This window comes from Mustela nivalis (genome assembly GCF_964662115.1).
Source record: "Mustela nivalis genome assembly, chromosome: 6".
Lineage (NCBI taxonomy): Eukaryota > Metazoa > Chordata > Mammalia > Carnivora > Mustelidae > Mustela > Mustela nivalis.
This window is the reverse complement of record NC_139025.1, coordinates 13,905,818-13,933,393: the sequence shown is the minus strand read 5'-3', so window position 1 is coordinate 13,933,393 and position 27,576 is coordinate 13,905,818. Positions and strand designations below refer to the sequence as shown.

Here is a 27,576-nt window from a genome sequence, read left to right as displayed (position 1 = left end):
TTTTGAACCCCATCCAGAGGCAGCAGGTAGACTGAGGGGCTGTTGGAAAACCCAGATGGACAGCAAGGAATTTATTCCTGCAGGTGCAAAGATAGCGCGGGCCTGGCTATCTTACTTAGCATCTCCCATCAAGACTCATGGGGAGGCCCAGCTAAATTCTTGTTGAATTTGTCGGCGTCTTCTATCCAGCGGAGCCCCAGGCGCCGAGCAGGAGGCAGGGATGGTGATCTCTGGAGATCTCCCTTCCCCCTGGGGCTTCCCACACCCCCCATCTTGGGATGCTCCAAATGGCCCAGCTGGTGATCAAGGGGGATGTTGGGTGTAGGCTTGTTAACTTCCTTTCTTCCTCACTGAATATGGATGAGAGAGATGGGGAGGGGGCAGTGGTGATGGACATAAACTTGGTATGAAGCTGCAGGGGACCCCTACGGCCTTTGCCCATCTAGAAATGACCAATGTCCCTAATATATGACAGCCTGTGTGGCTGCTTCTTCCCTTTTGCTTTCTTTTGTGTCTTGCTTTTGTGAGCGAGATGAGAATTTACCACTGATGAGCCTTGTGTTATATAATGAATAGAAGACAAGTGACCCCAGCTGTCTCCCACTCCTGTCATCCCCAGGAATGTCTTGTCAGCCTTAGTGGTCTTTGCCGGGCTAGTTCAAACGGGCTGCTGCTGCTTCGTTACATGGCCTTGTGGCTGCCGTCTGAGGCTTTTGGTTTCCTTCTTCAAATCTCTCTCAAGTTACTAGTTCATCTGCAGCAGTGGTCAGAGCAAGGAAACCCTATCGATTTTCCTTCTTTGCTCTCAGTTTCTCCATATATTAATTGGGTCTAACTGCGTTCACCGTCCTCCTACTTTAGGGAGATTCAGATTTTGGTGTCTAATGGGAGGGACAGAGCGCAGTTTTGACTGGACCCAGGCTACTCCAAGTCCGCGAGGGCACAGATTTTCAGACGGAGCTCAGTTTTGCATTTCAGTATTGTTTTGTTTTTGTCTTTGTTTTATTTAGAAGAACACTCTCTGTTTTGGATGTTTTCCAGTCTCTCCAGTGCTGTGGGAGCCATTCACCTAGAGACGTCACATCCGTGATGGGAGATTTGGGGGGGCTGGGGGAGAGGACGTTCAGGACAGCTCTGGAGATTTGGGCCCCCTCTCATGCTGGGTCACTGGAAACGGCCTCGGCTAATTGGACCTTGTCCTGTCAGGACGCATCAGACAGGGCCACGGCCCTCCACCTACTGCCCCCTCCCCCCACCCCGCCGAGCTTGTTGGGGGTGGGACCGTCTGCAGAAGCAGGTGTCACTGCTGCTGGGTCCTGGCAGGCTTTGTTCCTCTGGGGCGCGGGAGCCAGCCAGCAGTCCCGTGGCCCGAGGTTGGGAGGTTCTGCAGAGCTGGCTTCTCTGGGAGCCTGGGAGAGCCAGTGCTGAGGTCAGGGCTATGGGCGGGTCTGTGGGGCCAGAACTGGTATGTGTGCCTTCGAGAACAATCCTAACACTAGAAATGTTTTTTTTTTTTTTCCTTTGGCCATTGCCTTCTAAAAAAGACAAAACAAAACCCTTTAGTCCTTGAATTATGTTAAGGTGAACATAAATTTTGGCTGCAGGGAGGACTGGAGGAAGCACAGTTGCGCCCCAGGTCCCGGAGCAGGAAGCCTTCCTCCCTTTTTGTTGCCGCCTGGTCCCTCTGGCCTGCCCTTCAGAGTTTCCTTGTGACTGTCCCCAGTGAGGGCGGGAGGGCCCAGGGCTGCGGGCTTGTCTTGTTGACATGCTGGTGTGTGCCCAAGGACAAGCACACGGCTCCCTGCTGGCTCTGGGGGAAGGAGCTGTGGGGGCAGGTCCCAGTGCCCCTGGCTGGGCCGTGCCTGCCGTGGCCTAGTGGTGCCATGGCCCGTGGACAGAGGGACTCCACGCGGCATGGAGCATGCCACACTCTTCCCCTGAGCCCATTCCCCCCGCCACCTGCCCCCCTCTCGCTGTCACAGGTGGCCAGTGTCTCTGAACCACCTGCGTGGGTGGGAGCGTGTGGCCCTCCTGCGGAAGGACAGGGCTGGCTGTCAGGCAGCGTGGCTGTGGGAAAATACGTCTGCGGGTTTGGGCTGAGCTGTACTCTAATCCCAGCTGCTCTGTGGCTTCAGTTGAATTCCACGTCTTCTGTGAGCTTCAGTTTCCTTATCTATTAATATAATGATGAAGGAACGCCCATGGCGCTTGAGTAGAGGCCTGCCACTGAGCTGTGGCTTGACAGACTGTGCTAAGATGGTCGAAGCTGTGACGCTGGCTTTGCTTGAGCTGATGGTCCATCACCTATAAAGTCCTCCAACACCCTGCAGAGGACAAGCCTGATCCGAGCAAAGCAGACCCCACATTGGGCCTGATTACCTCTGGGTTCATGCTGGTCACAGGCAGACAGCTTGTTGGGTCCTCACGGGGCTGCCAGGCGCACCCCTCTCTCCCCGATGTTTAGTGGTTAGCAAAGAGGCTGGTGGGCCTTGGCAAAGAGCGGAGGCTGCCAGGGCAAACCTTCAAGTCAACATTTATTTATAGGTCTTGGAGGGATTCAACACCCCAGGCAGTGGAGGAGAGCCTGGCAGAGGCAGCTGCAGGGGCCAGGGGACAGGGCAGGGGGCCAGGGGCCGTGATGATGGGGACATGGCTGGAGGAGACAGAGAGGCCAGGTGGCATTTGGAGAGCCAGGGTTCCAGCAGAAAGCAGCACATTCCAACACAATAAACTGAGGTGTGTTTAATAAGATGGCTATTTATAAAAGTGTGGGCAGGGAAACGTCTGACTGAGATAGTGCAGTACCCGGAGGGCTAGGTCAAGGGGAGAGGGTAGTTATATGGAGAGGGCTGGCTGGGAGGAGCCGTGACCTTCAGCTGACCCAGCAAGGAGGTGGCGGGGGGGAGGGGCGGTAAATGCGCCATCTTGCTCTCTTTCCCTCCATCTCACCGGCTGCCGGCATCCGCCCTTGGCCCCGCTGCCAGAGGCAGAGGGAAGACGGCAGATGGCTGACCACGTAGGACATGCTCCCGGAGGCCCGGAGCAGGGAGAGGAACGGGGGAGAGAGAACCTGGAAGGGCCAGTGGAAGAGAGTTGGCACAGAGAAGCAAGGGCGTGGGCAAAAGGAAGGCCGGGGACATTTAGGGATACAAGGGTGAAGAGAGTTGAGCTCCCCAGGGGACCCGGCCAGAGGCCCTGGTGCACAACGATTAGTATCACTGACTCAGAGACGCAGACAGAATGGGGACTGGTTTCACCCTACTTCTGTGTGGAACCGCTCAAAGCCCGTCTCCTCATCCATGAAGTGAGAATAATAAAGATGGTATTTCCTCCTTCCTAGCGGGGCGTAGTGCAATACTAGAGTACCCTGCAAGAAGCCGGAGACGCTGGAACCCGGTGAAGACAGGGTTCCATGAAACCGCTTTCCACGACACAGAGCGCCCCTCCGAGCAGGCCGCAAGGATTGTGTGAGGCCCAGTGGGGATATCATTTATCCAACGCCTGCACACCACGTACCTAGTTTGAATGCTGAGGTGAACAAACTAGGCCAGGCTTTCTCCCGGGGAGCTTACGAGTCTAGTGTGGAAAGACAGATAGTAAGTAAATATGAATAAAATAATTTTTGATAATTTTTGATAGCTGGCAAAGTGCTCAAAAGACCAGAAACCAGGGTTTACCCAACCAGGTTGGGTAGAGAAAGAGTGAGTGCTGTAGAGAAGGAGTTTGGGGAAGGAGGGGAGCATGAGCACAGGGCCCAGGGCCCAGCGGCCGCTGCCCTGTGACGATGAGGGGAGTGAGTGTCCCCTTGACCTGGAGGGGACCTAGCAGGTGCCAAGGCCTGGAAGAGGGGAAGGCTGGTGTTTCCGGGACAGAGAGGTGGCTGGGGGGATGCAGCTCCCCGCTGGTCATAGCTGCGGCCCCTGGGTGGGGGGGGCGTCAGGACTAAGTGGAGAGCACCCATACGTGCTCAAGGACCTTAGCTGTTCGCTGATATTGAGATTACTTTAATAGAAATTACTGTTTTAGAGCAGGAGGGCAAAAGAAGGGCGTAGACACGGTATAAAATGCCCCAGTGGCTCAACAGACATTGACTGCCAGGCAGTGCCGAGTGTCAAAGAGTCCAGACTTGGAGATGGGAACGCCTGGTTCAACTCCTGGCTTGGCTGCTCCTTAGGTGGCCCTTGGGCCCACGACCGCAGCTGTCATAGTGTTCTCACCTGTGTCATGGGGAAGAGGAATAGAGGCTCTCGCATGGGGTTGCTGCAAAGATGAAAGCCCTTATTCTTTGTCATGCACTTAGAACATTCTGGAACCTGGCCTGCAGTAAGGGTGACCTGGTGGTATCGTCCCTGCTGAGGCTCAGGAGTGGAGCTGGTGCCAGAGTGGCGGGCCAAGGGTGCCATCGGCAAGGAGCTCATAGCGGGTTCTGAGACATGTGTTCGTGGGGATACTGGCCATGCAAGGCAGTGTACGCTGATCATTGAATGAGCAGCCCCACTGGTGGGGGGAGGGGGGGCATCATCAAAAGGCTGGAGGAGGGAAGGGAAGGCTTTCAGGGGGTTGTGGAGACAAGAAGATGAAATTACGGACCAGATATGACGGCATCAGGCAAAGCAAATATAATCAAATCAGGGCTTCTGCCCTTCTCAAAGAGCCTTTTGTAGCCAAGTGCCCTTCCCCAGGCTGGGGCTCAACTTACCTCTCCTATGGGTCAGCAAGGCAGATTCCCCACCCCCTGCCTCACCCCCAGGGGCCCCTAAATCTGATGGAAGGTGCTGAGACTCTTCTACCCTCAACTTCCCCCAGGCCAGAGAGAGCAGAGGTGAGAGGTTAGAGCATGGGAGCTGGGGAGCTGGTGGGACAAGGTGGAGGTGGGCGGCGGTGTGGATGGAATTAACCAGAACCCTGTGTGTCTGGCAACCGGCAGATTCTTGTGGTAAGATAAGTGGAACCCTCTGCAAGGTAATTATTAGAGAGCATAAATTCCCCAGATAAGCTGTCCTCAGAAGAGATATTGATGGCTGTGGGCATGTGCGGGAGGCTGCCTCCCTCCGCAAATACTGACTCCCGTCTCCCACCTCCTCTGTCCCCCTCCTCTGCCTTCTTGGTTGCCTTTCCTCTCATCAGCGGCCTGTTCCAGCCCTTCTCCCCTACAGACTTCAGCCTACAGCTCCAGGAGGCTCTTCTGGGCCCTCCTTTCTGCTTGTGTCTAGGCTTTCTTCATGATGGAGGTCCCAGAACACAGCATGCCCACCCGCACCCCTGCAGTTCAGCAGGATTGGTGGACAAGGAGCAGCCCCCTGCGGAGAAGAGTTTCAAAGAGCAGAGGAAGCCCTGAGCTTCCCCTGGGTCCAGGTCCTCCGAAATGTACTTACCGGGGGCTGTTGGGTCAAAGTCAGGATCTGATTAGGGCCAGGGCCCTACCTGGTCTCGGGGCTGAAGAGAAGGCCGAGCAGGTGCTTAGCACAGCAGCAGGCAGTGGGCTCCTGTTGGTACCTGTCCTGCTCCTAGCACTTTCGGAAGCCCCTCTTCTCTCCAAGCCGTAGGCCTCTCGGGGAACTCACACTTTGGCTCACATTCTCTAGGTATTTGTTTCACAACTATAAAAACAAGCAGAAGGCCTGATGAGGGTCAGCTGGAGGAATAGGACCGCTGGAGGCAGTCTTGCCTGTCTCATCCTGAGTTCTGTTCTGGTCCGAGACCTGTACCCCAAGTCTTGACCAAACCGGACGTGACCTCCTTAGAAGCCCATTTATAGCCACCACCGACCACGTTCAGGGCAGAGGGGCCCTTACCTCTCTCTGACCCCAAACAGCTTATCAATGGAATGACCTTATCATGAGAACTGGGACCGTACTGTGCAAGATGGGTCCTATCTGTCAAAGCTCTCTGCCTGAGATAATGCTGTTAAGTAGAAGCCTTTCCAACTTCCACGGTTCTCTGATGTTCTAATCCCGGTCAGACTGGACTCACCGCCTGGCTGGCTCGCTTCCCCTCGCCCCTGTGTTCTGACTCTGTGCGTGTTCCATTGTTTGGAGTAGGCGAGGATGATTCTCTCCACTTGACACTTGGGAGCCTGGGGCTCAGCGGCGTTGAGAGACTTGCCGAAGATCCACAAAAATCCACCAAATTCCAACTTCGACCTGGACCCAAAGTCCAACCTTGATTCCCACTTGGGCCTCTCAGGGGCCAAGCCCCATCCCTCCACTCTGGGGCATGACAGAATGTCCTCACTGCAACAGTCAAGGGCTGGGATGCCTCTGGGAGCCGAGTGCAGCCTCTGATCACATTCTGGAGAGCAGAAAGGGGATGGGGGAGGCAGGGAGGCCCCACAGGCAGGAGAAGCCTGAACATGAGCCTCTCCTGTGCCTGGTGGCTCCTAACAATGATACTGGGAAAGGGGGGCCAAGGAGGGTTTCGGCACCTTCCTGTTGGGCAGGGAGCACCCCAGGGAGGGGACAATGATCTCAATGCCCCATTTTTCACTCCACAGGAGGAGATGAGGCCTCTGCAAGTCATAGGGAGCATGCTTTGCCCATCAGCCAACAGCGCTTTCTAATGAAAAAGAGCTTTGGAGAGAGGCTAGAGAAAAAGGAATTTCCAGCGATGAGTTTTGCATCCTGTAGTTAACTATAATTAATAAATAGGTAGGGTGAGCTAGTGCTTGTTTTCCTTATTATTAGCGGTATTTATGGGTTTTTATTAAGTTGTGCCAAGCTGGGATAATTGTAAAACACTCTGCTTGAACTGTGTGACTCTCAGGCCTCCTGTGCTATTTTCTTTCATTCCAAGGGCAGAGTCTTTTCATCATTCAAGACTTAGGTTATAAACCAGGAGCTGGCAAACTTTTTCTCTAAAGGTCCAGAAGGTTTTGCAGGCCACGCAGTCCCTGTTGGAACCCCTCAGCTGCCGTCGTGGTGGACGACAGTGACTGGACCATATGTCAATGAATGTTCATGGCTGTTTTCCAATAAAACTTTATTTATAGGAAATTTTGGGGGCTCCCTTTGGCCCAGACCCCTGCTGTAAACAGTGGAGAAATCCCGGGAGGAGGAGCGTGGGCACGGAGTATCTGATCTCAGCCCTGCCCTGGTGTGACTAGAGGAAATTACTTCCCCTCTCTAGTGATCGGTTTTCCTTGCAGGACAACAAGCGCTTTGCATTAGACAATCTCTAACACCTGGGATTCTTATGGTAATCTGGCATTTTTCCTTTTTGTCCCCTCAGTCAACGTTCAGGGAGCCCCAGGGCCTCTGAAAGCCCATTACCTCTTGCTCACCTTTGGGATGGATTTAGTTTCTAAACCACATAAAATGTTTTGTATTTCTCTGATGGTATCTTTTCAGGCAGCTCCATAACCAACCTACTTCTCGAGTTGCTAAGAGGTGGCTCTGTGATATGCTCCGTGACTCACAGTATCTCTGGAACTGTTTGGCAGTTTGGGAAACTGAGGCACAAAAAGAGAAATGGCTTAGATTGCCCAGCCAATTGGTGATGCCCTTAGAGAAACCTGGCTCCTGCACATCCCCAAAAAAGAAGCGCTGTTCAGCTTATGCCAGTTTCAGAGGCTCAGCTCTCGGTGAGGGGCAATCGTGCGTCTGTGAGGGGCTGGTACTGTGAGGGGCTGGTACTGGCCAAGAACAAGGTTCTGGACTGACACTGCCTGGGCTGCTCGCTTCACAGCACCACTTGACAATCGAGGCAAATCACTGAGCACTCTGTGTGCCTCAGTTTCTAATCTGTGGAATCAGGGGAAATAATGAGATGGGGCGATGTGAGGAGGAAATGAGATAATCCAGTCGAGCACTTAGAACAGTGCCTGGTACACACAGTAAGTGCTCAGAAAATGGCGTCCAGGCCACAGTTTTTGTGAGCACCATCTTGTCACCTTTCTGTAAGTAGGCTGAGGATGTCTCTTCCTCATTTTTATATCTGACTCATCTTCAACTTTGGGATTGGAGATGTGGGCTGACCTGTCTGTCAAGTGATTCTTGATGAGGTGAAAAGACCGGAGGGAGGAAACTTGGGAAATAGGTCTACAAGAAAAGGAGGGTCAGATTTTAAATACAGTCAAGCCCCCTTATGTTATTGGGCTGTCAAGAAAAATAGACCTCCTTTCAGTGGTTTGGAGGTTCTGGTATCTTTTATTCTTAGACCACGATGTAGAGGTTCTGAAGGAAGACTTAGGTATTTCTAGGGTACACTTAACTTTTGGTTTTGGTCTTCTTAGTTTCCCGGAGTATTTCTATCTTTTCTACCAGAGAGCTTAAGTTTGGTGATATGACCAGCCTCTTGGTCAACCTGGCTTTGTTTTGTCCTTATTAAAAGGTTTACAAGCATGTGCCTCCAAAAAACAGCAGGCCTGAGGCAGTTTTCTCAGAGGGCTGCCAAGAGAAATTGGGGTGACTCTCAACCTTGTGGCAGGTTAAATGAGACTCGGTGCTTCTTTGTTTGGCTTGATGTCCCTTGGAAGGGCAGCCTGGAGATCATTTGGTCTGCAGGGCGTTTGCTTCTCCTGGATGATTTTAACCAACTCTGACAGGAGGGCAGAGGCCCCCAAGCGAGGTCAGGACCACAAATCCCATCCCAGCAGGTGCATGATGGGGAGACAGCGCCCTCCGGATGACCTTCAAGTTCCCATTGATTTCCCGTCAAGCCGTGCTTCCCCACCCCCATCCTGCTCCTGCCCCTGCCTCTACCCATAGTCTCAGTGCTCCGGAAGAGGACATGGATCAGCTCTCTGGGAAAGAACATGCAGAGGAGGTTAATTCAGAGACAGGTCCTTTCAGGAAACCGGAGTAGGCCCACTGGGGACCATCTTTCGACACTGCTAGTTTACAGTGCCAGTAGCAGGCCTGGAATGTTCTTTTTGGGCATAGAAAAGAAGAGCTGATGTCATGAAGGGCATTATTTATCCTCTTGGCCCCACTTCTTTACAGGTTTTGCAGTATGTGGGTGGCATTGTTGGGCCATGGGCCAGATTCATGTATGGACAGTGGAATGGGCTCCTAACCCACTGATGACTGTGTGGGCAAGGATGATCAGAAGGGAGAAGGCGGTGGTGTCATTCTCATTTCCTGTGCTGGGGCCTCCCCCCAGCGATGACTTCCTTGCCCTCTGGAAAGCCAGGCTCCCATACCTTTCAAGCTGTCTCTTGCAGGTAGCCTGGGTCTTTCTCTTCTTTGATCAGTGTTATCTGTTGAGAAATTTCTTCTGTGCCAAATCGTGTGATGGGTTCAGAGAGTGGTAGACAAGAGAAATAAAGACCTGGCTCTCATGGAGTTCATAATTTTATTATATAGAAACAATCAGCAGGCAAAGAAAAAAACAGAAAAAGTTTGGTAGTGGTAAGTATACTGAAAAAGCTAGAGTAGAATGGAACACAGCAAGGACTAGGGCAGGAGTGGAGTAGGGTGGGCTGCCTTAGGGTGGGTCAAAGAAGAATCTTCCAAGAAGAGCCCAGCCATGAGAAGACCTGGGGGATCTGTGTACCAAGAAGAGGGAATATAGCGCATGCAAGGGTCCTGAGGTGGGATGATTTTGGTATATTCGCAGGCCAGAGAGAAGCACGGTAAGGATGGAGTTGAGCAGGCAAGGGCGGGTGCAGGGACAAGCAGAAGTAGAAAAGGGGCGCGGCTGGACAGTGTGGGAGCCCATAGCGACGGGAAGGAGTTTCGATTTTACTTTGATTGCAGTGAAAGCTTTTGGAGGGATTTAAGGAGGAGAATGTCATGATCTGATTTCCATTTTAAAAAGATCACTTGGACTGCTGCGTTGAGAATTGACTAAAGAGGGTGTGTTCTTTGTGGCTGTGTTTTAAATGCCAGGCCAATATTCTCTGTATTGGGGAGGGTAGCCTTGAGGCCCTTGTATTCTAGCCGCAAAGATGGGGGTCTGAGGATATGTTTGTCCAGGAATTGTCTCTAATCAATCGTCCGCTTCTCCTGGAGAAGCACACCCAGGGGACAACATACTGGTGCCTGGCTCTTCTCTGGGGGTATGAGAGAGGACTCAATCTAGGAACGGGGGAAAGTAAAAATCTTCCCTCAATCAATGAAGTTTCTGTGATGGGTATGTGTTTTCTTTCTTTCTAGGTATGTGTTACCCTAAGATAAAGCAGTCTTTTTTTTTTTTTTCCCCCCACTTTTGAAAGTTGGTTGCATTCTACACATTCTTCAGGCTCCAGAAGAGAGATTTATTTTGTCACGTCTGGATGTCATTTAAAAGGCAAACCTTGGCTACCAGAAAAGCTACAGTCTTCTTCCTCCCCAGAGCACCCCCCTTTCCTGACCCCCCCCCCCATTATTTACTGGAAGGAATCATCCTTTTTCCCTCCTGCCTCCAGTCTCTTGTCCTTGGCAGCCCCTTGACTTCAACCCTGAGTTGCGTATGTCATCAGAACGCCCAGTGGCAGCTCAGAAATCACGGCCAGGTTCAACATAAATTCCGTCTTGCTTAGGCAGCTTTGCATAATAAGTCCCTGAAAAGTCTTCACCAGGGGTAGATGCTGGAAAAGGGATTTATTGGGTCTAGCAGGCCTGAACATCAGACTGCATGGCATTTAAGTCATGATGAGAGTTTTAGGTTCAGATGCTTCATCGGACTTCGCTTTTGCAAGGCGATACCCTTCTCCCCAAGGTGCCTTTCCTGTGACGTTATGAAGGTCAGAGTTACTGCCAGAGTGACTCAAAGTCACCATCTCCTCCATAAATTTGCATTCAGCCGGCCTCTTGGATGTTTTGTGAGGGGTGAGGATTTCTGTGGGACTAATCTGCTATAGGTTAGTGTTGCTTTGTCCATGCCAGCTGCCAGGAAAAAAAAAATTTCAGGAACAAACCCAGCTGAGTTAAAGTCAGTTAACTGGGCTGTCCTGCTCTGCCATGAGAACGTGGCCAAAAGAGCATCACAAGGCCCTCTTGTTCTTCCCCTTGCCTTGGAGGTTGGGGAGCCATCCTTAGGTCAGTGAGTCTCCTATGTCTCAGAATCACTGGGGGGTCTGTCAGAAACCCAGATGTCTGGATTACACGCCAGACCAGCGGAAGCAGAATGTCATAGCCTCCCCCGCCCTCACCGATCCTGACACAAACCAAAGTTGGAGAGCTACTCCCTAGACCATTCTCCTGGAGAGTGGGGGTTGGCGTTCTGGATAAGCACCGAAGGCGCATTTCCTGCATCAGCAGAGGAAGAGCTAGTCCCCCCTGCCCCAAAGTGGTCTGATGACAGCACGGTATTCAGGGAGCTTCTCAAAAAGTTCAGAGAAGGGGGAATATGCATTCTGTGTCTTGCAGAGTGCCATGAATTTTGTAGATGGAGAAATGAAAATCTTGAGAGCTGAAGGGATTTCTTTAAGATGCTAGGGAGCATTCAAGGAGGTGGGAGCTTGCAGGACATCCGTTTTCAATCAGCCAAGCTTGCACTCTGGAAAAGCTGGATGACTTCAGGGTTACGTCATCTGCATGTGGGGAGACATCATCCCAAGCATCTCGGCTGGGAAGCTTCCATTAGGATGGCCTGACGTTGCAATCACGTAATCAGTATTTATCACGTGCTTCTATATCCCAGCACTGGGGTTGGTAGGGTAACATGGAAATATAGAGCTCTTAGTTCCTGTCTTCAGGATCCCTCAGTTCTAGTTGGGTGGGGAGAGAGAAGGAGGATGGTAGAGACTGGCCAAACACAACTGAGACAATCAGGGAGCTCTGAGAGGGCAGAGAGAAAACACTTATGGGCAGGGGTAGCTGCAGAGGTGTCCGGGAAGAGGCAGGCTTTCAGCCAGCCCTTAAACAGGTTAAGATTAGCCAGGCCGGGGGCAAGAGGCAAGAGTTTCAGGTGGGAAGAAGAACCTGGATAACATATATGGTTGGGGTCCAGGGGTAGGACTGTCTGATTCATCTATGCAGGAAGGTCAGATGAAGATTCATTCATTCATTCATTCATTCATTCATTGTTCAACCCAACATGGCAAGCTCTGTGTTGGGCGTGGGGATAGAGCCTCAGACAAACCAGGGGCTGGTTCTGTATTCAGGCAGGCTTTGAACTCCTGATCATGCAACAGCTCTTCAGCTCTCCTTGATGCCTTACGCTTGACCTCAGCCACCCTGCCGCCTCAGGTCTTGGGACAGATGTTTGGGCTGACGTCCCCCGGCCTCAAAGACACTGCGTCAGTGAGTGTGGGGTGTGGGGTGTGTGTTGCGCGGAGGGGGTCAACTAGCTGAAGCAGATGGCGTGCCACAGACGGCCAGAAATGCTCCTCTCTGAGGGGAGGAGAAAGGAGCCACTGTTGATGAAAGGGATTTCCTCTGTGAGCCAGAGGTTCCTTGTCATTTAATTCTCTCACAGACCTGAAGTAGAGGTCCCGGGAAGCAGAGCTGAGGCTTGGGGAGGGTAAGTAACTGGCCCCGGGGGGGTTGTGTAACTAGTCAGCCTTGTTGCTGGGCTCAGATCTGCCTGATCCCACGTCTCTGTTCTTTCTGTTCCACCCCGATCCTTTGGCTCTCCAAGGGCGCTGTCAGCCTCCAGAGGAAATTGGGCACCAGTGGGAGCCATCTTGGCTTCCATCCTGAGGCGTGAAAGACTAAAAACTGGGCTCCAGGGAGATTTCTTTTTGTCAGGATGGGTAGAAGAGCTGTCGTGATTACAGTCAGGGGACTGCTGCAGTAACCCAGGAGCCGGGTGTTGAGAACTGAACGGGAGTGGTTGCAGGCATTTTCTCGAAAAAAAATTTTTTTTTTTTGACAAGTTGTGACTAGGCCTCCATGCAGTCTAAATCACCAATCTATAACCTATGCGTGCAACAAACTGAAGACTGTCCATGTGGAAGCACCTACTGTATGTGTAGGAGTTGTTGTTGAATGCAGTTTATCGGTGTGCTGGGCTCTGTGCTGACGGCGGGGGATAAGTCAGGAAAAAGGCCAGGCTTACAGGGTCACTGGAGCACCTGTGTGGTTTTAGTGCAAAGTCTGGTGGCTGTGTGCGGTGGCCCTGCAGATGTGGTCTCTGCCCTCAGGGTTTATAGTCTTGGAAAGAAGACCGACATTAAACATGGCATGGAATTGAAATTGACCTCAGAAAGACTGTTGCCATCTTTGTTGGAAGAAAACAGAATGAGGGAAGAAGGGGACTAGCATCGTGCTCCACCATCCTCTAGAGGCCTTTCCTCTTTTAAATATCAGAAACACCGCTTTAGCTTGGGCTGCTCTGACAGAATACCAGAGATCAAATGGCTTAAACACCAGAGATTCCTTTACTTCCCCAGATATTTATGTCTGGAGGCTGGGAAGCCCGTGATTAGGGTGCCAGCATGGTCTTGTTCTGGTGAGAAACTTCTTGGCTTGTAGATGGCTGCCTTCTTGCTGTGTGCTCACATGGGAGAGAGAGAGACAGAGATGGAGGGGGAGAGAGAGAGAGAGAGAATGAGAGGGGCTGGTCATTTTCTCATCTCTCTCTCTCTCTCTTTTTTTTTAAGATTTTATGTATTTATTCAACAGAGAGACAGCACAAGTAAGCAGAGCAGCAGGCAGAGGGAGAAGGAGAAGCAGGCTCTCCGATGAGCAGGGAACCTGATGCAGGACTCCATCCCAGGACTCCGGAATCATGACCCGAGCTGAAGGCAGATGCTTAACCAACTGAGCCACCCAGGCGCCCCTTTCTTGTCTCTTCTTATAGGGGCACCAATCCCATCATAAGGACTCTATCCTCATGAACTAATTACCTCCCAAAGGCCCATCTCCAAATACAAGAACTTTAGAGGGGGGCGTGAGGGCTTCAATGCATGAATTTCAGGTGAAACAATTCAGTCCACAGCAAATTCCCCAACTGGCTTTCTTTGAAGGGCAGCTCTAGGAACAATGTCATTGTGAGGAAAACGGAAAGCTTCTTCTGCCTGGCCAAATATTGCCCCCCACTAGCTAGGTTATCATAAAGTGCTGCATCAATGGGAGACGGCTTTCCACAGTGCAGTCAGAGTTAAATGTATTTAAATGTATACAGGAGGAAGTTAGCATATTGGGTTCGATGAGACTTAATGTGCGTTTGTGGGCGGTGGTGGAAGGGTGGGCAGCTGGGTGAGACAGCAGGAAATCCAGGTGCCCACAGCGAAGAGGAGGGGCCCATGGTGGGGAAGGAGGGGCCAGAGAGCCTGCCACAGGCTAGGGCTTCTTGTTATCTCTGCTTATCTCTGTTTATGTGCGCAAATAGCAATGATGGGCCAAGGTCCTGTTTTTACAGTCAAAGGGGACTGACTGGTGGCTATGCAGTAGGGATGGAGAGAAATCAAAGACTAAGAAATCAAAGACTCCAATGCCAGATGGGATGAAGAAAAGGGAAGGGTCAAGGACACCTTGCTGGGGAGATACGGGAGCAGTGTTCTCGTGGGTCTCCCCCGCCCCCACCCCAGCAGAAGAATGGAGACTTTGGGGAGGGAGCAGGCTTCTGGCAGGACGTGAGGAATTTGCTTCTGGACACATGTTTGGGCTATGACAGGACACCTGTTTTGGGGTCAGAACACAGGACCAGAGGGAAGGGGAAGAGGGAGGAGCCCCAGATGTCTGGGTGGGAGGGTGGGACCAGAGAACCAGCTCAGGGCCGTGGATATGGAATTGAAGAGAACAGATGAGGTGTTAAGAGAGAGAGGTAGAAGCATGAGGAAGAGAAAGGAGCAGAGGGTCTTGCAGAGCCTGGGATGGGCTCCGAAAAGCACATCGGGAGCCCAGTTGGCAGTCATTTCAGAGAAGTCTTATTTATACCCGTTCAAATCCTCTTTGGTTCCCTTTTTCCACAGATATGCTCAAGGAGGGTCCGTGGAAAACTCTAAGAACTATGGCTTTCTTACTCCAGATTTGATCGCTGAGGGATCTCACCCCTCACGGTGCCCCCAGCACAGGACAGCCAGCACTGCGCCAGGCCACAGGACGTGGGGTGGGGTGGGCTCCTGCTCTGGCAGAGAGCCCCGCAATTTCTTCCCCTGTGCCTTTTCTGCTTCTGATCGCGGCCGTGGGTAGCCTGAGCTAGGCTGTTGATGAGAACATCATTGTACTCTGCCTTGTGCCAGCTTCTTCCAGCCCAAGACATCTATCATCCCGTGGTAATCCAGCCCCGTTGGTTTGATGCAGACAGGTGATGGCTGAGGCTGGGCTGTGCCTGACCCAGCCTGGGGCATGCTGGTCTCTGCTCCACAAAACGAGTCATTCACTGCCAGCCTTTCCCCGCTCTCTCTGCCCCTTGCAACTTGAATGCAAATGTCACCTGTGGGACCCTATCATTGTGGGATTTTTTTTTTTTTTTTTTAAAGATATCCCATACGGAAAAGGACATTTGTCCTCTCTCTTGTTTAAATTGCTTTCCACAGGTTAGGAAGACCTGGCCATCGATTTTCTTCTACAGAACAGAACAAGCCCTGTGAAGATTTTGGCTAATTAACTTTTGGAGAGGTGCTGCTTGAATTTATCAAAAAGGCTGAAGTCTCTTTTCTCCTCTTGTATCTTGAAAAAGGCTTTAAACTTTTGTTTCCGAGTCGCTGCCAACGCCTGGTCTGTTTAAAAGTGACTTCCCTGGAGACAGGGGCAGGGAGGGTGTTGGATGTCACATTTTTGCAGGTTCAATCTTTAATACAGTTGTTCCAGTCTGGAGAAGGGTTTCTCTGTTTATGTAAGAGAGGTATCGTTCACACAAAGATTACGTTTAAAAATACACATTTGCCCCCCAGCACGCCTGTTACTCATAACATTGCATGTTATGGAAAGTGGAAAGTATTTAAGATGAAATTAATTTTCGCCCAGTGTACCACTTTGTTTGACTTTCTCATTCCATTTGGTGTGGGGCACCAACTTGGTCAAACTCACTTTTCATTTTCAGCAGCTTCCCTTTCTTGTTCCTCTCTTTGGGACCATTGGAAGTTAGGAGGGTCTCAGGAAAAGTCCAATTTGAGATCTCGCTGTTGTTTTCCTTGATCCCGGCTTCCAGAGTTTGTTTTGAAGATGGAAACCTTCTTTCCAGTCCCTGAGTTCTAGGATGCCATTTGCTTGGCTTATAGATTCTCCTTCAGCATAATTTCTGGGATTAGAAGAGTTAAATCTATTTTGGCCATCTGCCAAAACATCGTGGGAAACCCGATGACTGTTTCTCACATTGGGCACCTCTCTGTTATGTGTTCTTGTCAGTTCTCATCAACGTGGCGCGGCTGGTCGCTGTTTCGTGAAGGAGCTGGAGCACCCCGGATGGGGCTGTGTGTCATCTTGGCTGGGCTGAAACTGTCTGGGAAAGTTCTGTCGCGCTGAGCTATGTCGCGTTATCAGTGGAGGCATTGAAGCTGGTGGGACCCAGATGTGAATGCTTTGTAGGAAATGGTTCTTTATTTTTGATCAATCTCATGATCCTTGTTACCATCTTTGATTACATCAGCTCATGTTCCGTTTTATAGCATTTTAATGGGCTTCCATCCCCCCAATTCATTTCCAGCTGTGTGGCTATTATAATTTGATTACGGTTTGGTTTTGCAACTGCTAGGACACTTTCTGAGCACGTTATGCCTTCCTCGTGAGGCTGAAGATGTTCAGAGAGGGAAAAGGAGCAAGGGGCACTTTTTTCTCTTTTTTTAAAGAGGTATGTCAATAAGTAATTTCCAAAAGATGCCTCAGTAGCTTTCATGGTTGTATCCTCCCAGAATAAGAAATTTGTTTAAACTCTTAGGTAGACTCTGACCTGATTTTTTTTTTTAAGAGTATAGAAAAATTCCTCTCAAATTTTGCTTTCTTTAGTTCTCTAAATATTTTGTTTAAGAGATAAATTTTTTTATAAAGATTTTATTTATTTATTTGACAGTGAGAGAGATCACTAGTAGGCAGAGAGGCGGGCAGAGAGAGGGAGGGAAGCAAGCTCCCCGCTGAGCAGAGAGCCCGATGCAGAGCTGGATCCCAGGACCCTAAGATCATGACCGGAACCAAAGGCAGAGGCTTAACCCATTGAACCACCCAGGTGCCCCTAGAAATACATTATTTTTAACTTAGAGACTTTCTCACCCTGATTTTGGCTTCTTCAAATCTACATAGAACCAAAACAAAAGGACATTCATAATATCACTTCAAAATGAGCTACTTGATTCTCCTCTCTGGCCCAGCAATCCCTGTGGCTCCTCCCCTTCCTGCCTCCCCCTCCCCCCGCCCCAGCTCCCCACAAAGAAGTGCAAGTCTACTGGCAGAGGTTATGGTATTACATTTGTATTTCTTGGAGACATTTATTAACCTCCAGCATGTGCCTTTCTTTTATTTGTTAGGTATTTGATCTCCCTGATTTTTTTTCTTTACATTCAATCAGTTTTATCAATGTGATATTTTTGGTCTTTGAAAAGGAGCCTATCTTAAAATTAGTAGCATCACCACATGTCCAAGGATACCCAAGTTTCGAGAACCTAAGATTTACTGTGCTTAATCTCATCACCACTCCAACAAACCAGAAAGGTCTTTCTTTTCGTGTTTTAGACCCCAGGGATTAAATTATCTTGAATTCAAAATTCAACTATTATTACAAATGCTCCCTTTGTTTTCAATTAGAAAGTTTTTTTTTTTTGTTGTTTTTTTTTTTTTTTTTTTTTAAGCGTGTGGTTTAGTCACCTCCTTTCACCATAACAGCTCTGCTTTTATGGGATGTTTCCTCAGTCTTTCTTGTCTGTGTTTATATGGTTGTTTCTCTTCTATTGTATTGGAAAGCCATACGTCTATGCTGGTGTTTTGGGTTCATTTTAGAGTGCCTTTGCTGGCAATTACTGAGAACAAAGTGTGGCTAAGGGAGGATGTGAATGAGGGGACTCTAGAAGCCTGAGCTCCCGGTAAACCCAGGTGGAAGACTGTTCCAGAACCTTCTATTCTGGAGCGGCACTTCATACTTCCTGGAACAGGGACTTGTCCCTTGTCCGGGTGGTTTATCTAGGGGCCCTAGGCTCTTTGTTAAAGGGGATTCGAAATTCCCTGGTGGATCTGGTATGGGAAATAGAACCTGGTGGAGACCTGACACCAGCCTGGATTCTGCCCCTTGGCAAGGCTCTCGGTCTGAGTCGTGTGGGTCTTCATAACTCTCTAATGTCCCCAGGGAGGTAGGTGGGTAACATCGGTTTCCCTCTGGGTGTGTTTCCATTTTTTCCTGGCCTCAGTCCTCCTCTCTCCCTCTCCTGGGCAGGCTCGGGGACCAGTTCTACAAGGAAGCCATCGAGCACTGCCGCAGCTACAACTCGCGGCTCTGCGCAGAGCGCAGCGTGCGCCTCCCCTTCCTGGACTCGCAGACCGGGGTGGCCCAGAACAACTGCTACATCTGGATGGAGAAGAGGCACCGCGGCCCAGGTGAGCCACGCCAGCCTGGCACGGGAGCATGTTCTGGCTTCCAGTCTGGATGGAGGAAGACCCGACGTCCCCCGGGAATCGCCGCCGTGTGGCTGGGGATGGGCAGGCTGTTCCGCGGGCCTGGGGTACTCTCTGGAAACGCAGGCACTTTTCTAGCTCTTGGCACGAGGTTCAGGGATGGTGTGGGGGCAGCGAAGCCACTTGGTGGAGGAGGCAGCGGCAGAGTGAAAGAACTCAGGATTTAGCCCCCAGAAGGGAAGACCGAGGACGCGACAGCCGTCTTTGTCTTTTGCCTTTGCTTCGCTGAATGGTTACAAACCGGAAATCCGCGGTCAGATCTGGGTTTGACGATTGGCTCCTTCATCCAACCTCTCTCCTTCAGGTTCCTCACCTGGAAAATGGGAATAATAATAGTATTTATTTCAGGACTTTATCAGAATTTTTGTTTTCTTTATCAGGATTAAATGGAGATATTCCTAAAAGACACGAGTTTGTGCACAGTATGTGTTCCAAAAATGCTGGCTGGAATTGTAGATATTACTATTATTATTATGACACTAGTCTTCTAGGTGCCAGAGAACAGAATAAAGACCAGTGGGTGGAGATTAGGGAGGCAGCTAAAGGGATGCAGTTTTCTGGCTGTTTATGGGTGTATGTAAAAATTTTTTTTTATTATGAAAAATTCCAAACCCATACAAAAGTGGAGAGAATAGTAAAATGAGTGTCCATGTACTAATCTCCTGGTGTCAACAATGATCCACTCATGGCCAGTCTTCTTATACTCACCTTCCATGTCCCTCCTTGACCCTTGGTTATTTTGAGGTAATCCAAAGCAACAAATTATTTCATCTGTAAGTTTTTCAGTATGCATCCACAATAGCTACCAAAGCTCCAAGTTAACAATAAGACATTAATTGAATCAAATATTTGTTCAACATTTATTTCCCCCAGTAGCTGAAATCAGAATCCAAGTAGGATCCCTACATTGTTAAATGGCTGATGTATTTCTGAAGCCATTTTAAGTCTGTAGGTCTTTGTGTGTGTGTGTGTGTGTGTGTGTGTGTGTGTGTGTGTGTGTGTATCTGTGTATCTGTCTCTCACCCCCTTGCCTGTTATTTGTGGAAGAAACTGGGTTGTTTGCACTGTAGGGTTTCCCAGAGTCTGGGTTTTCTGATTGCATCCCTATGGTGTTATTCCTGTGAGCTGGTATTTAGGACTAGAGACCCAAGCAGATTCAAGAGCAATTTTTTTTGGGGGGGGGGCAGGAACAACTCCTAAGTGGTGGTGTTTACTTGCATCATGAGGCTCATGTTGCCTGGTTATCTCTCTGTTACTGATGTTAGCAGCCTTCGTTGATAGTTGCCTAGATCCTTTATTCAATTAAGGGCTGCAAAAAGGTAACATTCAATTCAAGGGCTGTCACTATTTTTTCATTTATTAGCTCTGTAACCTATAAAGAGAAGCATCTCCTCATTAAAATTTTGGTTATTGTGAGGTATAGTTCCCCTATGAAAGGTGGGATAAATAATTTTGCCCCTTTATTTATCAGTCTATTTTATTTTAGTGTTCATCCTGATAAGTGTACTCTTTAACCCCTATTCCCTATTTCATACCCCACCCTACCTCCCCTCTGTTAACCCTCAATTTTTTCTCTGTAGTTAAGAGTCTGTTTCTTGGTTTGTTTCTCTCTCTTTGCTTATTTGTTTCGATTATTAAATTCCACATGTTAATGAGGTCATTATTTGTCTTTCTCTGACTGCCTTATTTTAACTTAGTATTGTACTCTCTAGCTCCATCCATGTTGTTACAAATGCTAAGATATCATTCTTTTTATGGCTGAATAATATTCCATTGTGTATATATACTACTTCCTCTGTACCCATTCATCTATCCATGGACATTTGGGCTGCTTCCATAATTTGACTTTGTAAATACTGTATTTACCAGTTTTCAAAATAATGAGTTGGTTCCCTAGTATTCACCAAAAGTGATCAATAAAGTTATTATTTTGTTGAATACATGCATGGATTTACAGATTAAAGCACACCGGATACATTTTAATCCATTGTAGCTATTACTCATATTGATGCTTCTGTTGTCCCATTTTTGGCCAGTAGGGTTTGGGCCAGGGTTGGTGTTTTGAAAGAATACCAGTCGTTTCAGATAACTACCTTGCTATCCTAATATTAAGATGGAGGTTTTAGGCTCATCTCATACACTTCCTGCCCAGACCTGGAACCCGCTATTTCTCTAAAAAATCCTCTGGCCTTTTTGTAGGAAATGTTATTTAAAGACAATAATCTGGTGGTGCTTACTGTTCCTGGGTTGGTTGCTAATTTCTAGGACTTTTTAGGGAGCAGATCTAAGAAATATGATTTCTTTTCTGAAAAGAGAAAATACACCTCTATTTCCCATTCATTTCAGTTTTACACAGTTTTTACTTAAGTCTCTTAATTGTCTGTCTCCTTTCTCCCACACTGAAAAAATCCTGGCTCTTAATGATGCTAACATAATTACTTATTTGTTTTATCCCACAACATACACACCAGAGTATCAGAAGAAAATGAGACTTCCAACGATAAAATTACTGAAAATGGTTTCTCCTCCTCCTCCTCCTTTTTGTAATTCCTTTTGTCCTTAATATATTGCCCATTAAGGATGTAGAGTCCAATTACTGTGTTTTAAGGTCACTTGAAAGAGTTCCTCTGAGTGGTTGTGCCACTAACTGAATGCACAGTTGGATTTGTTTCATTTTGCTTTTACTTATTAGGTATTCCTTTTTAAAAAAATTTCTTTGTCTTTTTAAAATTAGTTTTTATTTTGAATAATTGTAGATCCACAGGATGTTGCAAACATAGTACATATGTTCTGTGTACTATGGATACATGGCAGATGGATTCCCCCATATCCTCCACCCAGTTTCCCTCAATGGATACATCTTATGTAATCATAACACAATCTGGAAACCAGAAAATTTGATATTGGTAAACGTGTGTGCATTGTTCAATGCCATTTCGTTACACGCAGAGATTTGTGGAGCCACCTTTATAATCAAGATAAAAACTATTCCATCACCGCAAAGATCTCCCTCATACTACCCCTTTATAATCATACTCACCTGCCCCTCTCATCATTTCAATAATTTTACAGTGTCTTAAACATTTCCTCTACACACACTGAAAACCTTGGCAGACAGAATTTTTGCTTTAATTATCAAACTGTTAACTTAGAATACTTAAGAAAATGTCAATTGTATTTACTCACATTTTTACTCTTTCATCATTCGTTCTTCCTTCCTGGTGTTCCAAGGTGCCTTCTCTCATAATTCCTTTCTGATTAAGTACTTTTTTTTAGCCATTCTTTTAAAGTAGATCTATTGGTAACAAGTTATCTTAAATTTTCTCTCTTCTGAGAATGACTTGATTATTTCCCTTTGTTCCAGAAGGATATTTTTGCTGGATATAAAATTCTGGGTTACTAGTCCTTTTATTTTTAGCATTTGAAAAATGTTTTGCATTTCCTTTTGGCATGCGATGAGGTTTGTGTTGAGACATTTGCTGTTATTCAAATTCTTTTGCTTTATAAGTGGGTTGTCATTTCTTTATCACTGCTTTCAAGACTTTGTCTTTAGTTCTCAAAAATTTAATTTTGATGTGTTTTGGTGTGGATTTGTTTGAGTTTACCCTTTTGGGGATTTACTCAGCCTCTGAAATCTGTAGGTTTATATCTTTTGCCAAATTTAGGAACATTTCAGCTATTATTTTTTTGAATATATGTTTAACCCCACTCTCTTTCCCTTATTCTTCTGGGACTCTACTAGCAAATTTTTTTAAATTAATATATAATGTATTATTTCCTTCAGGGGTACAGGTCTGTGAATCATCAGTCTTACACAATTCACAGCACCCACCATACATAGCACATACCCTCCCCAATGTGCATACCCCAGCCACCCTCTCCCTCTCCTCCCACCCCTCAGCAACCCTCCATTTGTTTCCAGAGATTAAGAGTCTCTTATGGTTTGTCTCCCTCCCAATCTCATATTGTTTCATTCTCCCTCCACCCCCCATGACCCCCTGCTCTGCCTCTCAAATTCCTCTTAACAGAGATTATATGATGATTGTTTTCTCTGACTGACTTATTTTGTTTAGCATAATACCCTCTAGTCCCATCCATGTCATTGCAAATGACAAGATTTTGTTTCTTTTGATGGCTGCATAATATTCCATTGTATATATATACCACATCTTCTTTATCCATTCATCTATTGATGGACATCTAGGTTCTTTCCATAGTTTGGCTATTTTGGACATTGCTACTATAAACATTGGAGTGCATGTGCTCCTTTGGATAACTACATTTGTATCTTTATGGTAAATACCCAGTAGTGCGATCGCTGGGTCATAGAATAGCTCTATTGTCAACTCTTGGAGAAACCTCCATACTGTTTTCCATAGTGGCTGTACCAGCTTGCATTCCCACCAACAGTGTAGGAGGGTTCCTCTTTTTCTGCATCCTAGCCAACATCTGTCATTTCCTGACTTGTTAGTTTTAGCCATTCTGACTGGTGTGAGGTGGTATCTCACTGTGGTGTTGATTTGTATTTCCCTGATGCCGAGTGATGTTGAACAGGTTTTCATGTGTCTGTTGGCTATTTGGATGTCTTCTTTGCAGAAATGCCTGTTCATGTCTTCTACCCATTTCTTGATTGGATTATTTGTTCTTTGGGTGTTGAGTTTGAGAAGTTCTTTATAGATTTTGGATACTAGCCCTTTATCTTATATGTAATTTACAAATATATTCTCCTATTCTGCCAGTTGCTTTTGGTTTTGTTGACTGTTTCCTTTGCTGTGCAAAAGGTTTTGATCTTGATGAAGTCCTAATAGTTCATTTTTGCCCTATTCCCTTGCCTTTGGTGATGTTTCTAGGAAGAAGTTGCTGCACCTGAGGTCAAAGAGGTTGCTGTTTGTTCTCCTCAAGGTTTTTGATAAATTCCTGTCTCACAATGAGGTCTTTCATCCATTTTGAGTCTATTTTTGTGTGTGGTGTAAGGAAATGGTCCAGTTTCATTCTTCTGCATGTGGCTGTCCAATTTTCCCAACACCACTTGGTGAAGAGACTTTTTACCATTGGATATTTTTTCCTGCTTTGTCGAAGATTAGTTGAACATACAGTCGAGGGTCCATTTCTGGGCTCTCTATTCTGTTCCATTGATCTATGTGTCTGTTTTTGTGTCAGTACCATACTGTCTTGATGATGACAGTTTTGTAATAGAGCTTGAAGTCTGGACTTGTGATGCTACCAACTTTGTCTTCCTTTTTCAACATTCCTCTGGCTATTTGGGGTCTTTTCTGGTTCCATATAAATTTTAGGATTATTTGTTCCATTTCTTTGAAAAAAAAAAAAAAAGATGGCATTTTGATAGGGGTTGCATTAAATGTGTAGATTCCTTTAGGTAGCATATACATTTTCACAATATTTGTTCTTCCAATCCATGAGCATTGAATGTTTTCCATTTCTTTGTGTCTTCCTCAATTTCTTCCATGAGTACTTTATAGTTTTCTGAGTACAGATTCTTTGTCTCTGGTTAGGTTTATTCCTAGGTATCTTATGGTTTTGGGTGCAGTTGTAAATGGGATCGACTCCTTCATTTCTCTTTCTTCTGTCTTTCTGTTGGTATATAGAAATGCAACTGATTTCTGTGCATTGATTTTATATCCTGACACTTTACTGAATTCCTGTATGAGTTCTAGCAGTTTAGGAGTGGAGTCTTTTGGGTTTTCCACATAAAGTATCATATCATTTGCAAAGCATGAACATTTGACTTCTTCTTTGCTGATTGGGATGCCTTTTATTTGTGTTTGTTGTCTGATTGCTGAGGCTAGGACATCTAATACTATGTTGAATAACAGTGGTGATTGTGGACAGCCCTGCTGTGGTCCCGACCTTAGCAGAAAAGCTTTCAGTTTTTCCCTATGGAGAATGATATGCACTGTGGGTTTTTCATAGATGTCTTTGATGATATTGACATATGTACCCTCTATCCCTACACTGTGAAGAGTTTTGATCAAGAAAAATGCTGTACTTTGTCAAATGCTTTTTCAGCATCTATTGAGAGTATCATATGGCTTTTGTTCTTTCTTTTATTAATGTGTTGTATCACATTGATTGATTTGCGGGTATTGAACCAACTGTGTAGTCCAGGAATAAATCCTACTTGGTCATGGTGAATAATCCTTTTAATGTACTGTTGGATCCTATTGGCTAGTATTTTGTAAGAATTTTTGCATCTGTGTTCATCAGGAATATTGGTCTGTAATTATCCTTTCTGATGGGGTCTTTGTCTGATATTGGGATCAAGGTCATGCTGGCCTCATAAAATGAATTTGGAAGTTTTCCTTCCATTTCTATTTTTTGGAACAGCTTCAGGATAATAGGTATTAATTCTTCTTTAAATGTTTGTTATTTAAAGCCATCTGACCCTAGACTCTTTTGGGGAGTTTTTAAAAAAAATTTTAAAGACTTTATTTATTTATTTGATAGACAGAGATCACAAGTAGGCAGAGAGGCAGGCAGAGAGAGAGGAGGAAGCAGGCTCCCCACTGAGCAGAGAGCCCGATGCAGGGCTCAATCCCAAGACCCTGGGTTAGGTTAAAGAAATTAAAGAAGAATTTTTAAAAATTTTTAACCTGGGTAGGTTAAAGCCTACTGAGCCACCCAGGCGCCGCTTGTTGGGAGATTTTTGATGACTGCTTCAATCTCCTTACTGGTTATGGGTCTGTTCAGGTTTTCTGTTTCTTCCTGTTTCAGTTTTGGTAGTTTATATGTCTCTAGGAATTCATCCATTTCTTCCAGATTGTCAAATTTGCTAGTATATAGTTGCTCATAATATGTTCTTATAATTGTTTGTATTTCTTTGGTGTTGGTTATGAGCTCTCCTCTTTCATTCATGATTTTATTAATTTGGGTCCTTTCTCTTCTTTTTGATAAATCTGGCCAGGGGTTTATCAATCTTATTAATTCTTTCAAAGAACCAGCTCCTAGTTTCATTGATTTGTTCTACTATTCTTTCGGTTTCTATTTCATTGATTTCTGCTCTGATCTTGATTATTTCTCTTCTCCTGCTGGGTTTAGGCTTTCTTTGCTGTTCTTTCTCCAGCTCCTTTAGGTGTAAGGTTAGGTTGTGTACTTGAGACTTTTCTTGTTTCTTGAGAAAGGCTTGTATTGCTATATACTTTCCTCTCGGGACTGCCTTTTCTGTGTCCCAAAGATTTTTGAACAGTTGTGTTTTCATTTTCATTTGTTTCCATGAATTTTTAAAAATTCTTCTTTAATTTCTTGGTTGACCCATTCATTCTTTAGTAGGATGCTTTTTAGCCTCCATGTATTTGAGTTCTTTCCAACTTTCCTCTTGTGGTTGAGTTCTTGTTTCAAAGCATTGTGGTCTGTAAATATGTAAAGGATGATCCTAATCTTTTGGTACCAGTTGAGACCTGATTTGTGACCCAGGATGTGATCTATTCTGGAGAATGTTCCATGTGCACTAGAGAAGAATGTGTATTTTCTGTTGCTTTGGGATGGAACGTTCTGAATATATCTCTGATGTCCTTCTGGTACAGTGTGTCATTTAAAGCCTTTATTTTCTTGTTGATCTTTTGCTTAGATGATCTATTTCAGTGATAGGGGTGTTAAAGTCCCCTACTATTACTGTATTATAGTTGATGTGTTTCTTTGATTTGTTATTAATTGGTTTGTATAATTGGCTGCTCCCATGTTAGGGCATAGATACTTAAAACTGTTAGATCTTCTTGTTGGACAGACCCTTTAAGTATGCTATAGTGTCCTTCTTCATCTCTTATTATAGTCTTTGGCTTCAAATCTAATTTATCTGATATGAGGATTGCCACACCAGCTTTCTTTTGATGTCCATTAGCATGGCACATTGTTTTCCACCCCCTCACTTTAAATCTGGAGGTGACTTTGGGTCTAAAATGAGTTTCTTGCAGACAGCATATTGATGGGTCTTTTTTTTTTTTAATCCATTCTGATAACCTGTGTCTTTTGATTGGGGGCACTTAGCCCATTTACATTCAGGGTAATTATTGAAAGATATGAATTTCAGGGGCGCCTGGGTGGCTCAGTGGGTTAAAGCCTCTGTCTTCAGCTCAGGTCATGATCCCAGGGTCCTGAGATCGAGCCCCACATTGGGCTGTCTGCTCAGCAGGAAGCCTGCTTCCTCCTCTCTCTCTGCCTGCTTCTCTGCCTACTTGTGATCTCCATCTGTCAAATAAATAAATAAAATCTTAAAAAAAAGAAAGATATGAATTTCATGCCATTGTATTGCCTATAAAGTGACTGTTACTATATAATGTCTCTATTCATTTCTGGTCTGTTATTTTTAAGATCTCTCTTTGGTTAGAGGACCCCTTTCAATATTTCCTGTAGGGCTGGTTTGGTGTTTGCAAATTCTTTTAGTTTTTGTTTGTCCTGGAAGCTTTTTATCTCTCCTTCTGTTTTCAATGACAGTCTAGCTGGACATAGTATTTTTGGCTGCATATTTTTCTCGTTTAGTGTGCTAAATATATCATACCCAGTCCTTTCTGGCCTGCCAGGTCTCTGTGAATAGGTCTGCTGCCAATCTAATATTTCTACCATTTTATGTTATAGACCTCTTGTCCCGAGCTGCTTTCAGGATTTTCTCTTTGTCACTGAGACTTGTAAGTTTTGCTATTAGATGACAGGGTGTGGACCTATTTTTATTGATTTTGAAGGGGTTTCTCTGTGCCTCCTGGATTTTGATTCTTGTTCCCTTTGCCAAATTAGGGAAATTCTCTGCTATAATTTGCTCCAGTAAACCTTCTGTCCTCCCCCCTTCTTCTTCTGGAATCCCAGTTATTCTAAAATTATTTTGTCTCTTGGTATCACTTATCTCTTGAATTCTCCCCTTGTGGTCCAGTAGTTGTCTGTCTTTTTCTCAGCTTCTTTATTCTCCCTCATTTGGTCTTCTATATCACTAATTTTCTCTTCCGCCTCATTTATCCTAGCAGTAAGAGCCTCCATTTTTGATGGCACCTCATTAATAGCTTTTTTGATTTCAGCTTGGTTAGATTTTAGCTCTTTTATTTATCCAGAAAGGGATTATCTAGCATCTTCCATGAATGAGAGAACAAAATACTAAAAGGGTAGCAACAATCCCATAAAGGTATACCCTAACCAAATCTGAAGACACCCAAAAATGGAGGGAGAA

General features: G+C 46.4%; 1 protein-coding gene across 8 annotated transcripts in view; it reads left to right on the top strand.

Annotated features, from left to right (window-relative positions):
* Positions 1-27,576, top strand: part of DPF3 (double PHD fingers 3) — a 262,662-nt gene that overhangs the window by 82,840 nt on the left and 152,246 nt on the right. For 7 of the 8 annotated variants that reach the window (XR_014312417.1, XR_014312418.1, XR_014312419.1 and 4 more), the window contains exon 2: positions 18,169-18,329. Coding sequence is in view for 5 of the 8 variants with exons in the window: in XM_082733505.1 (XP_082589631.1) it covers positions 18,169-18,329 (161 nt within the window). In the remaining 3 variants the exon portion in view is untranslated. Of the gene's footprint in view, positions 1-16,178; positions 16,334-18,168; positions 18,330-27,576 lie in introns of those variants that run through there. The other variant, XM_082733506.1, reaches the window with a different exon arrangement.